The sequence below is a fragment of the Staurois parvus genome, unplaced genomic scaffold (genome assembly GCF_062004578.1).
Source record: "Staurois parvus isolate SC_StPar_1 unplaced genomic scaffold, SC_StPar_1.0 ptg000347l, whole genome shotgun sequence".
Taxonomy (NCBI): Eukaryota; Metazoa; Chordata; class Amphibia; order Anura; family Ranidae; genus Staurois; species Staurois parvus.
The window spans coordinates 14,280,313-14,295,646 of NW_028318143.1; the positions used below are offsets into that span (position 1 = coordinate 14,280,313).

The following is a 15,334-nucleotide window of genomic DNA, read 5'->3' on the forward strand; positions in this document are numbered from 1 at the left end:
GATCCTGACACTACTATTGTACATTTACTGTATGTTAGTACCTTTGATTGTATTTTTATAGACTTCTGAGATTTGGGATTATACATTTACTGAAATCATTGCCATGTGTGACCTTTGACGGTTTTCCCAAGTATCACGAGGCTGGTGTTATAGTGACACCAAGGTAAACTCTTTACTGACCCTAATATTTACTGTGGAAAACATTACTTTTAGTGTTTACATTATTATTTGCCTTATGAGCTACATCTATTGTGATGGCTGTGTATCACAGAGCACTTAGGGAGTTTTCCTGTCTACATCCATCAATCTTTCTCCATTCCTAGACAAGTTTTGGTATTAGCCATGTTTAGGCATACTCCAACTAGGAAGATGAATATAGACATCAGAGAAAGGTGAAACACACGGGCACAATCCAACTATGTTAAGAGGTCTTTAGATCCAGCTTCAGACATGAACATAGGAGCCAGGGTTATCGAAGTATTCATGTTTATGTTACAGAAATGAGAGGTAGAAGGAGTTTCTTCGAAATAAAAACACCACGGGAAACAAAAGCATGTTTTCTAACAGGCCAAGACCTCTGCAAGCATGTCTATAGACATGAGATCATTATCCAGGTTGGTCAATGGTTGTTTCACGTCTATGACTACCTTGAAAGCAAGACACCAGTATCCATTAAATTAGCCCAAATAGGTAAAGTAATGAAAATGATGACATGGCAGATGAATCCAGCAGACATCTGAATGTATCAGCCACTGGTCCCCACATGCAAAAACACCCGAAAAATGAGTGCTTGCCTTAAATTACATGACTTGCTACCTGCAGCTCCTTCCAGAGCTTCCTCTGACTGGTTCAGGGTCTCCAGCATGTCCTCAGTGAGGTCCCTCTGCTTCCCAATGACAGCATAGCCATTCCAGATATACATCATCTCCTGTGAAGGGAAGCACTTACAATTGTATTCCTGATCTCTGCAAATCTAAATCATACAATGTCTAGGATAATCATTATCACTAAGCAAACAGATGTCATACTACCAGGAAATCACTCATGTTAACAGAAATGAGGAATTGTCTTGGGCCACACAAAATACACTAACAAAAAGGAGAGCTGATGAGCAGAAATAAATTGGGCAGATCAGTGTAAAAGTAAAAGAGAGCAACATAAAAGTAGTGCAATATTTGACACTGTTGCAAATATTCAGATAGGTGAAGTGTTGAGATAAACGATCCATTGAAATTATGCTATGGGAGCCATCATCCATATGTGAAAACTAAGACCAATGGGACTTTAATTATGTCTCCAGTGGTGAAAACGACAGCTGATTAAAGCTACTTTTGCTATTTTAATAATACAAAATAATTCCATAAAAAGTCCATAAGGACTAATACATTTTTTTGTATTAATAAAATAGCAAACGTAGCTTTAATCAGCTGTTGTTTTCACCACTGGAGGCATAATTAAAGTCCCATTGGTCTTTGTTTTCACATATGGATGATGCCTCCCATAGTGTAATTTCAATGGGTTATCTACAACACCCCACCTATCTGAGCATTTGCATGAAAGCTTAGTGGGGGTGCAGTCCACCTCAGCACTCCCATGTGGCACTTACTTGGCTAGCAGGAGTCCCTCCATGTGCTGTCAGTATAATAGCAAACATGGCGCTTGGGCTTGTCTGTGCCAGCCACGGCCATGCCTGCTAAGCTAAACACGGTGTCCCCGGCATCCCTCTAGCCCATTTAGTTTACAATTTCCTGTTGGACAATGGGTACACTCATCAGCACCTAGCCAGCAGCAGTGATTGAGTGAACATTTTCCAACAGGCTGGTTGTACAGAAGTCAATCAACAGATCAGCTTCTGTACAACTAGCCTGCCCATAGATGGACTGATATTTGACTGATCCCTGCTGAACCAGCTGAATTTCGATCCATCTATGGACGGTTTTACACTAGCTGCATTAAAAAAATACATTTAATACATGTAATATTGTATGCAGAGTTGCATTCATGTGTGTATGAGTTCCTCCGAGCTCATTGAATGACCCTTTACCTGACATGTAACCAGTGAGTAAACGTAAGAGTCGTACCAATGGAGGGACAGGCAGAGGAGTGTGGATTTGCGCCTGATACCTACGAGATTTCCGGATGGCAAATTTCTCAGTGGGAAGAGATTTTCCGGCTATTTTCACTTTTAAACTCGGTACCTGTCTGTGGAGGCAAACACAATAATAAGATGGGCTATAGACAGGTCCGAGAGCAGCTGCTGTTCTGTGTATGATGGAAAAAAATGGATTACTTCCATGATACTATTTTTATTTGCACTAACATTCAAATTTTCAGTACAAGCTTTAGGGGTATACCACCTTCTTCAGGGTCCAAGCAATGGTAATCCAAGCATTAGTACCGCTTGGACCTTTAAGTTAGTGCGAATAAAAAAAAGTATCACAGACAGTACTCAATTATTTTTGTGCACTAATACGACCACAATCATCTCACATATTATGGAGAATCAATAGATAATCCATTGATTTGTTTATCATTCAATATAGCATGACATAGGCCATATATTTATTACCATATAGTATTTAACTAATTTTTATGACTTCAAACGATGTTTCATTTTATTAAAAACTTTATTTATAAAGGTATGTTTTTACTTTCAGTTTTACATATGGAAGGGTAAGAACCTCTGTTGGTTTTTTATGCTTGGAATGTTCAACGTTAAGGCCTGATGTGCAATGGGCATTTAGCCATGGAAGTACCGCTGAGTGCGCCATCCAGTCCTGCTGCCAACAGCCTGTCAAGCTCTATGAGAGTCTGACAGCTGCTGTGGCTGGACAGGGATGGGAGGTGCACTCAGTGGCAGGGGCGGACTGGCCATTTGGAAACTCGGGCACTGCCCGAGGGCCCGGGGTCAGTAGGGGGCCCCATGAGATGCCCCTGGTACCTTTTTCATAGGCTTTTTTGAGTTTGGGCAAGGACACAGGGGCCCCATGATCCCCTATTGCCTGGGGGCCCCATGAGTTGTCAGTCCGCCCCTGCTCAGTGGTACTAACATTTAGGGCAGTACTCTCCCAGGTACAAATGCTTGGAATGAATGCATTACAGTCATTCATTCCTAGGCATATACTGCCCTAAAGGTACATACCGGTAGAACCACGGCCCAACCCCTGTGCAGATGCAGCAGCTGTAAAGCTCCCATAGAGTGTGATAGGCTACCAGCTGTGGGGCCGTATGGTGCATCTATGCCTTCCACTTGCCTCTAACCACCAGAGCCTCCTGCATCGGGGTTAACTGCCCAGTGTGCATGGAGCCTTACAGTGGTTACTGCAAGTGCCTACTTTGGAAGATACCCTCTGTGTTGGTGACACCTGCATGATAGTACATTTCCCCTCTGACACAGACAACAAAAATCTCACAGAGGTCCTAAGAAAATTTAGAAGAAAGGTTCAGCATAGAGTTCTAATTTAATGATCTTTGGGGAATTTTGTATGTAAAAGACTTTGCATAGAAATGATCACACATCCCTTAAAATATTGCTGGATCCTGACTTGTCAGATTCCATTGTGTATTAGAAGCTACAGAACGTCAGATAAAGCCCTCCCTCTTTTCCTGCCTGGAGGACCTCCCACATCATCTTAATCTTTCCTCCTTAGCCTGATTGCCCTGGACCACCCCTTTCATTCAGTGGATTTTGGTTCTTTCAATCACTGATGCTCAGAAACCCATTTGAGCATTACCCAGGGCAGTCTTCATGCCAATTCAGCCTGCCTAAGAACCCCCACTCCTCCAGCGTGACATCCAGCTATTAAGCCATTTTATTAACTGTATAACTCCTCCCAAAAGTCAGTCCATGGCAGAGGGTTCTGAAAAGGAGTAATGAGACAGAGTGCTGTGAGGTTTTAGAAAGCTTTGTGCAGCATCCTGCTGGCCCCTCCCACCAGCCATGATCTACCTGCATTGCATAAAGAATCACAGAGATGCAGTGATGACCTTACTGGGTCTAAAATAAGGTAGAAGGTAACAAAGGTGGAAACGTTTTACCAAAGAGATTCAGATTAAACTTAGCTTTACGTGCCGGTTCACATATGTGCGGATTGGATGCTGTTTGAACCAATCGAATAACCATTGTGAAATAACATTGCTTCCTATGGTGCCTGTTCACATATGTCCGGTGCACTGGCGGTGCGGATTCAGTGCAGTTTGAATAAGGCTCCATGCACACTGGGCGTTTTAATAACGCTGGTAATATTAGCTGTGTAAAGTCACGTTAAAAATTAGAGTTTCTCAGCGTTTTTAGGATTTTTGCATTAGCGTTTATCCGTGTTTTTTTGTGTTTGCAGTTCCTTTTTGCTCAAGAAAAGGTCCAAAAACGCCAGTTTGCCGCGATTTACCACATTTTGCTGCATTTTTCAGCGTTAGAATGCTTTTACAGCTAAACAAGTCCTCTAGAAACCCACTAGTCCTGGTTTTTTTTTCCAGCCAAAAAACACCCCTGCCAAAAAACGCTGATTACAGTCTATGTGTGCATGGACATATATGATAACATGCTGGGGAGTTTACTGGCTGCAGGATAAAATGTCAAAAGCCAAAAACAACAACTGTAAAAACGTCCAGTGTGCATGAGGACTTATGTATGATTTCTGAGCAGTGCCTTCAGGTTCAGGTGCGGATTACAGGCCATTGACTTCTATGGGAACCATTGCTAAACCGCACGTGTGAACAGGATAAAATCCTGTATCCTGTCCTGAACCTGATGTAAACCTGACATGAACCGCTGATAAACTAATGTATCAATTAGCTGTGAAACCCGAGATTCAATCCGCACCGCACATGTATGAATCAGCTCCAAGGGGGAGTGGTAATTAATTTTGTGCTGGTTACTCCTTAGGACAATACAAATAATCTGGAAAAAGCAAAAAAGGGCGCATTCTCCTCGTGCATTACGTGATAAAAAATTATTTATTGAAAATGACAAAAGTGTATACTCACAAACGTAGAGTCATAAATAAGAGCAAGGAACCAATGTGACAATCCCAGCAAATGGTGGTCTTGTGACAGGGTGTGCTAACACGTTTTGGGAGACGAGCTCCCTTCCTCAGAACTCTGAGGAAGGGAGCTCTTCTCCCGAAACGCCTGTTAAGAGCAAGGAACCAATGTGACAGTCCCAGCAAATGGTGGTCTTGTGACAGGGTGTGCTAACGCCTTTTGGGAGATGAGCTCCCTACCTCAGAGCTCTGAGGAAGGGCACTCATCTCCCAAAACGCCTGTTAAGAGCAAGGAACCAATGTGACAGTCCCAGCAAATGGTGGTCTTGCGACAGGGTGTGCTAACGCATTTTGGGAGACAAGCTCCCTTCCTCAGAGCTCTGAGGAAGGGAGCTCGACTCCCGAAACGCCTGTTAAGAGCAAGGAACCAATGTGACAGTCCCAGCAAATGGTGGTCTTGCGACAGGGTGTGTTAATACATTTTGGGAGACAAGGAAGGGAGCTTGTCTCCCGAACCGCCTTAGCACACCCTGTCGCAAGACCACCATTTGCTGGGACTAACAAAAAATGAATAAATGGTGTAGCGCTAAATAAATACTAATACATATAAATATAATAAAAATAATATTGAATCAATATATAACACAAATAGGTGAAAAAAATCACAAGCCTATAAAGTGAACCCCCAAAAACATCTATATCCCCAATCGGGGGATCAAGTAGAAAGTGAAACAAGTGATTCCCTGTATGGGAACACAACCTATACATAAACACACAAGTGCAAGTGTACCAACATTTCATAAAACACACAATAAGTGATAAATCATAAATGTCCAATCTGTATAAATGTCCACTTGAATACACTCTTTTGTGCACAAACACAAATCGACATAACGTGAATAAATCAACACAACGTGGGGTGAGTTTAGTGCCAAAAACCTTGTGATTAGTATCCTTAAGTGGCCTGAGTGCCCCCTCACCTCCTCACAGTGACCGCAAGGGCCAGCTCGCTTTGTGGATTAACCACGTTCCGCACAGGAACTACCACGTCACAGTAAAAGACCACTCTGGATACTTCAGCAGACTCAATACTCCTCCTGAGCTCTCTCCAATCACCTGGTACCCTTATGTTGCCGTTCACACCAAAGGATCATAACAAAGACAAAAGAGATCCTCCATAGTGTGAATCAGTATTTATTAATAGGAAAAAACATAGTAAAAATGCCTACTCACATTGTATTAGAACTCATCAAGCCTTATTCCCCCATATTATGGGTGTACTGCATGGTTCCTTGTGTCCCAATATGGCACCCACGCCGGAAATGACGTCACCGCTCACTGGAAGTCCTGTCACAGCGTACCGACACGTTGCGTCACGATAACCACATGACTTCTTCAGGGTATTTGTGTTATATATTGATTTAATATTATTTTTATTATATTTATATGTATTAGTATTTATATAGCGCTACACCATTTATTCATTTTTTGTGTCACTTTTTGGTAAAAAGGGGGGTGTGAGCAGCTTAGGTTAGGGATTATCCATTTAAGCGCAGGGGGTTTTCGTAATACATCTGCTGGGACGGTCACACTGGTTCCTTGCTCTTATTTATGACTCTTGGTTTGTGAGTATACACTTTTGTCATTTTCAATAAATACTTTTTTATCACGGTAATGCACGAGGAGAGTGCGCCCTTTTATGCTTTTTTCCAGTATTATCAAGATTCCCCGATCTTTAGAGGGCTGCATCTCAGCGAGTGACTGGTACCGTGTTCCTAGGATGTGTATGGACCTGAGCGCTGGTTTTGCTTTTCTCTCAAATGGAAATAATCTCCTATATCTGATAATACAAACACATGGTTGTAGAGCTCCAAGGTAGCTAGTACAACATTTCAGCTGAAGACGTAAAGGTAAAGTTTCATAAACAATTCTTGAAAAATCAGCTCAAAATCTTATATGATCTAACCCACCGTACACTTATGTTGTAGACAGGCAGCAAGAAATCATACTTTCTTTCCTTCTTACCTGAAAAGTTGTACTTCATCCTCCCCGAAGGGTTTGGAGTCATTTCGACCAAACATGCTGAGATATGCTGCTTTCATATACACATATGTGGCCTGTGAAAGAAGTAACATAACATATACATTTAAAAGGTGAACAAAGCTTTCAAATACAAAGACTGTAAACAGTATACAATTATAAAAGTATAAAATAAATGAATTGTGGATACAGTAAGGTTGTCCCATTGAGGAGACTCTCCTTTACTTCATGTCAAATAGCCAAAACAGGAAGTGAGAAGAAATCCCTCCAAGTGAAGGAATCCCTAGTTGTTACAAGAGTCACCAGGACTAGTGTCCCCATTGAAAGATTTCCCCTCTATTTTTTGTTCTGGTGGCAACCAAAAATATGGAAGTTTCTTTCACTCTTGGTGATAATGGTAAACAAATAGAGGGGGAATCTCCCTAACAAGGGCACAGACAGCAATAAAGACCTGACAGGTGTCATTTTTCTCCACTCTATACTTTAATATGGAGCTCCCAGCAATCCTTTTTTCTAGTTTTGGATAGAGTGGGAAAGAGTCACACCTTCTATCAAGATTTTATTGCTGTCTGTATCCCCCTTGGAGAATTTCATCTTACTTCCTGTACCAAAAACAAAACAGGAAGTGAGAAAGCATCCCCCTTAAAGTCAAAGGAAAATCACAAGTTTACAAATATTACTAAAACAGCCATGGCCATACAGGGGACAACTATGAAATGTTCTCCTCACTTTCTATCCTGGTGACCACCAACTAAAAGAATCACTCTGACATGGACATAGACAATATTAATAATCCCAACAGAAGTTCTAACCCTTTCACACGCTATCCAGAACTAAACAAAATTTGCTTTGGGTTCTACCTTAACATACACCAATCAGCTATACATTTTATGACCTATGACAGGTAAAGTGAACAACAATGATTATGTTGTTGGCGTCTGAAAGTCAGTGGAATGTACAGGGGTTAGACCAAGAAAAGGAAACTCTACATGATTTGCAGGTGTGAACATGACGACACGTTTCGGGTTGAAAGCGGAAGTGATGTAACACTTTTTTGCTTCCGCTGTGTGATGAGACACCTAGCTAACAGTTGGGAAGCTTCACTTTCGTCATACACTCCTAGTAATACGGAGTCATGTCAGAGCTTACTGAGCTTCAAAGAGGGTGAATTTTTGGTGCTGCTCAGCTGGTGACTCTGCGACTGAAGCTGCCAATTTATTTGCCATGTCGCGAGGTACAGTATCAAAGGTTATGATGGCAAATACAGTTTTCAGGAAAACGTCATATGACAAGCATATGCTTGGTCGACACGGTCAACTGACCGAAAGAGACAAAAGGACATTGCGCAGGATTGTGACCCGGAATAAGAAAACAACTGCTACAAAAGTGACTGCAGAGCTCAATCTCAGTCTTCCTATAACCAAGATAATTCACTGTCCCAGAAATAAGACCCTCAAAAGAAAAGAAAACTCATATAGTGCATTATCATTTTTAAATTAAAATGTCCAATACAGCAACACTACACTGTGCAATTCCAAACAAACCAAAACGTGACCTTATCAGTGACAAGTGAACATAGTGAAGCAACCGTGATTGTGCGTCACTCTGTGAATAATAAATCCAAAAAAAAAACTTCCATGTACACTTCTAGCTGTAAGGCATAAATACCCTTAATAAACACGCCTGGTGTAGTATGTAACACTCTTCACATGCAAATCCTTCCAAGCCTGAATCTCACTCTTTAAGATGTCATCAAACACCTTCTCCTAGATGTCATCATGGCTGATTGGGCTGCACTCCATGTTACTCACAGTACCCATATTCCAATCGATATGCGGATGGTATTTAAGAAAATATATACTATAATACCGCATGGGATTATCAAAATATAAAGGGGTGCCACCCCTTATGACTAAGTCCTGGAAGTGACGAAACGCGTCAATGGAAGTGACATCGGAAGCACAGAGAGGAACCGGAAGAGGTGGATTGGCCATCTTGGACACTGGAAAAATACATACCAAACATCTAGGAAGCTACTTGGTGACCAGTGAGGTCTGAGGGCATGGGAACAAGGCAATTTTTATATGGTTTCAATGTAAGCATATAATTAAAGTATATTTTGATAATCCCATTCGGTATTATACTATATATTTTCTTATATACTATCTGCATATCGATTGGAATATGGGTACTGTGAGTAACATGGAGTGCAGCCTAATCAGCCATGATGACATCTAGGAGAAGGTGTTTGATGACATCTTAAAGAGCGAGATTCAGGCTTGGAAGGATTTGCATGTGAAGAGTGTTACATACTACACCAGGCGTGTTTATTGTTGTTTTGGGGTAAGGGTATTTATGCCTTACACCTAGAAGTGTACACGGAAGTTTTTGTTTTTGGATTTATTATTCACAGAGTGACGCACAATCACGGTTGCTTCACTATGTTCACTTGTCACTGATAAGGTCACGTTTTGGTTTGTTTGGAATTGCACAGTGTAGAGTGTTGCTGTATTGGACATTTTAATTAAAAAATGATATTGCACTATATGAGTTTTCTTTTCTTTTGAGGGTCTTATTTCTGGGGGAGCCAATAGGTAGGCTCGCTATCAAAGAACCGGAGATTTTCACATCGGAATTAAAGATTGGAAGAACTTTATTTGTATTTTTATTTTTATATTGGTTTAATCAATTTTTTTGGACATTAGTGACTTATATGATTATTTATTTTGACATAATTCTTTTGTGTGTGCACATTTTTGGGTAGTTGACTTTTTCACAATTTTTTCACAATTTTGGCACATTTGGGTTTTATTAGTTATTTCCACTTTCAAGGGTGAAAGTTAGACCGTTTATACTAAGAGGGTTTAATATATATATTTATATCATTTTCATATTGTGGATACCATAGTTACATATAATATAAGATAATTCACTGGCTTAAACTCATTTAAATACCTTGGACCAGGAGCTTTCCTTGCTCAGAAGGTCAGCATAGAAGTATGCCATCTTCCATTGCTGCTTGTAGGTAAAGCACCACATCAGCTGCCAGTAACACATATGATGGAACTGTTTCCAGGTCTGCTGGGCTTCACAACACTCCTCGAACCTCTGGATGGCCTGCAGAGAATAGGAGCATATGCAATATGTGAGTACTACAGATGTTTTCTGTATGGTAGGGGATTAAAAAGGAGGAACACATTAAATGGGCGACAAGGCTTTAGAAGAAATGTATATAACTAGCACTGACATAAAAATTGCAAGTACTACACAATACGTATTTTTCATCATTACAGTCCCATTCTCGTGGATAACCTAGAGAAAGGAGGACTACCTCTGGTAGGAAGGACATTTATATAAAGGACTGGCTTTTTTCATACAATATTAGGAACTATAAACTGAGGTTGGTGTGCTGCTTGTATGTGTCTTATCAGTCTGGAATACTGTGTGTTCCAATGCAGGCTATATTTGCATGTAGACTGTCCTAGGCAATGCTCCCATGTAATGCTGAATCTCTATAATTGAATGAATGAATGTGGTAAACTAGGCTGAAGAGGAAAGGTCTACATGATGTGGGACATTCTCCAGCTGGGAAATGAGGTGGACTCTACTTTATCTGACTTGCTGCAGCTTCTGATACACACTGTGAAAAGTTCACAGTGTGCAGTGACATCAGAGTAGGCAAACTCAGTGTAGGAGGGGAGCTTGTACAACTGTGCAAGACTGAAGGTAAGCTGAAGTTTAGCATATAGCCAATTTGGTAAAACATGAATAGTACTATTGGAAGGCAACATGTTTTTTTATTTCAGACATTTATGGATTTTTACTGCCTGGTTGTCAAAGAACTATTTGGCCTATTGAATGTTATCTTGGAGTATAAAGAAAAGCAAGTATTTACAACAGGGCGTGTGTAACAAAAGGCTGCATACCGAAATCCTTGTCCTGGGAGTTCACACATACCCCCTAGCAGTGGGGCATGGAGATAAGAGGTCCTCAGCCCAGACTCTCTGGTGCCACGAGTCAGACTCTCTGGTGCCACGAGTATTAAAAGGACAGATTACATGGCTTCTAGCCACAAGGAAGAAGCCAGATGTGATTGACCTGGGTCCGAGCATTGTTGGCAATATAGCAGTGCCCCCTGGTGGAGACAACATACTTCTGGGAGGATGGCTGGGGTAATTCTACACATCCTAATGAAGAGAGAGGACAGCCCCTTATGAGTTATGGATGTTTGCTCATTGGACAGAGGACTACACCAGGCGTGTCATGGGTGTGTGTGTGGGTGGTGTTTAAGAGTGCTTTTAAACACAGTTTTGGCCAGGCTCTTTCTCTTTGACCATTTTTTCCTACCTGAGAACCAGCTAAATGATACTCAGCTTTGAGGACGAACTTACGTATCGTATCATCTTTACTATTATTCCATTATACTCTGTAATATTGGTTTAGATTTCTCTGTTAGTGTAAATTAATAAGACCTTGCTTCTTTGAGCATTGTGTTTGTTATTATAGCTATTATTTCAGTATATTACGTCCTTCAATATTGTCAAAGCTTATATATTTACAAATTAATTATAGGAACCGACAAATAGTACATAATTGTATAATTAATAGGGGGGTTCCAGAAAACCACCCCCTTAACTTTTATTTCAAGTACTAACAAAGATTTGGAAAATGCTGGGCAGAAATCAAATGACAGTTTACATCTGAGGACAATCAAAGTTGCCATGTCTGGATGCCAAGGAGTACTGCACATTGCTCTGTCCCTGGTAAATATATAGGCTTAGTTTTATTTTCTTACAGCATCAATGTTCCCTTTAATTTCTTCTATTCTTCCAGCAAAGAAAAGGAATATGGAACCCTGGAAAGACATATACGAAAAAAAAAAGTTTTAGCTATGAACACACAGTTCTGGAAAAGCCATTGTAAGACAAAGCCATACTATTTGCTTTCTGTTATCAAGTGGTTAAGAGAATAAAGATATAAACAGATCAAGATATCTTTTTTTTTTAGCCCTGATTATAATACATGTGAATGTATACAAAATAATTATACATTATTTTATTATTATTTCCCCATATATTGATATCTAGTATTCAGAAGAAGTCAGGAAACATTAAGGCTTTGTATATAGGGCTACAGCAGTGACACGGAGGATGGAGCAAGGATCTGAGAAGAAGAATCTCCCCACTATGATCCCTCAAGCAACTGAGCTGATCCTGAACCCTAACCTTTGCATATATGCATTAATGAGTGGGACAGACGTATTAATATTTAATAGCAGCTCAGCTGGACACTCCGTGCATTTCAAATAATATGGTAAATGAAACAAACAATACTTCCTATACTGATACTGTCAATGCAAAATAAAGCACTCATACAAGTAAAGTATCTGTATTCCACAATGCCTTTTGTGATTTTCTGAAAAAGTGAAACATAACATACCTCTTGCAACCACTATCTGCGTTTAGGACATTATGTCTGTGCGCATGCACGATGTTACGCAAATAGCAGTGTACAGTCACTTTCAACCATTCATATCTATAAACAGCTGTGTATGCAGCATCAAGGCATCCTGTCCACAAAAATTCACAGCGTGTTTATGTTCTACAAGTGAATGCTCCCATGTGCATGAAGCCTTAAAGCGGAGCTCTACCCAAAAGGGCAAGTTCCGCTTTAAGGACTGCTCCTCCGCTCCCCATTAAGGATTGGCACCTTTGGGGGGGGGGGGGGTGAGCAGGTACCCGAATTTGACAGGTACCCACTCCCACTTACCTAGGCGATTGGAAGCGGAAGGTGTCCTCCCTTCCTGTAGTCTTTTGGGACACGTGACAGGTCCCAGAAGACTACAGGACCATTCATGAAGCGCAGTGCTACTAGTGCATGCGCAGTGGGTACCCAGCTGTGAAGCTCACACTGAAGATGCTGGCCTCCTGGAATATAGGACGGCCAGTGAAACGGGCTGCGGGGGTCACACCGAGGGACAGGTAAGTGGCTGTTTTTTAAAAGTCAGCAGCTACAGTTTTTGTAGCTGCTGACTTTTATTTTTTGACAGGGTGAGTGGAACTCCGCTTTAAGGTATTTTTCCGGGGATCCCTGTTTCCCAGCTACACTTACCAAATATTTCTGCCATGGAAGAATGTCAAGCAAGGATGCATCTTCAGAAATAACAGTTACCACACATGACTTATATCATCTTATTTAGTATGTCAGTGCAAAATGCATGATGTTATTCAAAGTGCAATAACCTATAGCAGACACATAACAGGTTTCTGTGGCCAGATGATTAACAAAATGAAAGCCAATTGATCAAAAAATAGTTGCACCACTCAATCACTTTAAATTTATTTATTTTCCCAGGTACTTATATAGTGCTGTCAATATATATATGTCAGGGCTTTACATATATATTGTACATTCACATCAGTCCCTAACCCTCAAGGGGCATACAATCTAAGGTCCCTAGCTTACATTCATTCATACACATACTAGGACCAATTTGAAAAGGATCTAATTAACCTACCAGCATGTTTTTGGAGTGGGGGAGGAAACTGGAGTACCTAGAGGAAGCCCACGTGGGCACAGGGAGAGCATGCAAACTCCAGGCAGGTAGTGCCGTTGTTGGGATTTGAACCAACAACCCTAGTGCTGCCAGGCGGAAGTGCTAACCATTTAGCCACTGGGCTGCCCACTTTATGCTCCTTATTCAATAAACTTAGTGCCGTCCTTCATATCACAGTCCCCCTTTCCTTTAAATCATTGTTTCCAATACCAACCTTCACACCACAGTCCCCCCTTTATATCACAGTCTGCCATTTACATAAGTGACTTAGCCACCCTCCATATCACAGCCCCCCTCACATCATTGTCCTAGTCCCCCATTTACATCACAATCCCCCCTTTCCATCACAGCCCCATCTTCACATCACAATCTTCCATTTGCATCAGTGTCCTCAACCCCACACCCCTTAATGTAACAGCACCCCCTTCCTATCCCAAATTCCCCATCCCAGTTATATCAGTGCCCTCAGACCTCCATTCACATTACAGCCAAACCCCCCTCCCCCCCAGCATTGTCCTCAATTTCCCTTTCACATCACAGCTCCTCTTTACATCACAGACCCCCTTCACATCACAGTCTCCCCCTTTACATCAGTAGCCTCGGTCCCCCTTTACATCACTGATCACTTTCACTTCCCAGTCGCCTCCTTTCATCGCAGTCTCTCCTTTATATCAGTGTCCCCATTTCCAACTCCTTTCCTTTTACATTACAGTCCCCTTTAAATCTGAGTCCTCAGTCCCTCCCCCCAATTACATCATGGTCCCCCCTCTACATAAGTGTTCTCACTGCCCCTTCACATAACAGTCCTTCCCACCTTTTAAATCACAGCCCCCTTCGTATCAGAGTCACCCCCTTTCCTTACCATTACAGGCCCTTTTTTACATTAGTGTCCTTAGCAGGTCTGGACAGAGGGCGGAAGCTGACCAACTTTTTATATTAACTAACAGCTGACCGATTGCTAAGAGTGCCCTCTGAGAGTTTAATTTTCCATTAGGTCCTCCTGCCTTGTGATTCAAAATAGATGGCAGTGGCCAAACACCATAGTCGCCCTTCAGTTCCCCTTGATGGGGAACTAGTCTCAGAGTTCCCCCCCAGACATCACCCACCCTACAACAAAATGTCATGGTTGCTCTGCCCGTCTGATGGACACAGTGGCTGGCTGAGGTTTTATCAGGCTCAGTGTCAGTAAACTGCACTGAAGTGGAGTGTTTGGTATGGATGCTCTGGCCTTAGTACCAGCTGCCTGTCCAAAAAGGTACATATATTTGACCCAAGCGCCATCATTTGTAGTGGGATGATATAAGGAGTGTCTATGACAGATAGATAGATAGATAGATAGATAGATAGATAGATAGATAGATAGATAGATAGATAGATAGATAGAACTGAACCTCTAAGTCTAGGTTATTATTCTGGAAAATCTGGTGAACTTCCCTTACCTTGGGATAGCGTTTGAGATATGGGTGTAGCAGATTCTCTGCTTCCTCAACATTTCCTTTTCCAGTACCTGGATGTAGATAACAGAATTATTATTATTATTATTATATTATAATACAGGACTTATATAGCACCGACAGTTTGCTCAGCGCTTTACATTATGGAGGGAGACAGTACAGTAACAATACAGTTCAATATTAGAGGGCCCTGCTCCTTGGAGCTTACAATCTGGGAGGGAGGGGATAGTGGTACAAGAGGTAATTAGCTGTGGGGGATGGAGTGGTTGGGGGAGTAGGGCATTCCAGTAGTTAGCCGGGGT

General features: G+C 41.5%; 1 protein-coding gene across 4 annotated transcripts in view; it reads right to left on the reverse strand.

The window, feature by feature from the left end:
• TTC39A (tetratricopeptide repeat domain 39A) overlaps positions 1–15,334 on the reverse strand; it is a 115,257-nt gene that overhangs the window by 29,197 nt on the left and 70,726 nt on the right. For 3 of the 4 annotated variants that reach the window (XM_089684462.1, XM_089684461.1, XM_089684463.1), the window contains 6 exons: positions 15,018–15,085; positions 11,818–11,877; positions 9,978–10,139; positions 7,008–7,099; positions 2,082–2,202; positions 817–928 (listed from right to left, as the gene is read on the reverse strand). In XM_089684462.1, the coding sequence (XP_089540588.1) occupies positions 817–928; positions 2,082–2,202; positions 7,008–7,099; positions 9,978–10,139; positions 11,818–11,877; positions 15,018–15,085 (615 nt within the window). Of the gene's footprint in view, positions 1–816; positions 929–2,081; positions 2,203–7,007; positions 7,100–9,977; positions 10,140–11,817; positions 11,878–15,017; positions 15,086–15,334 lie in introns of those variants that run through there. The other variant, XM_089684464.1, reaches the window with a different exon arrangement.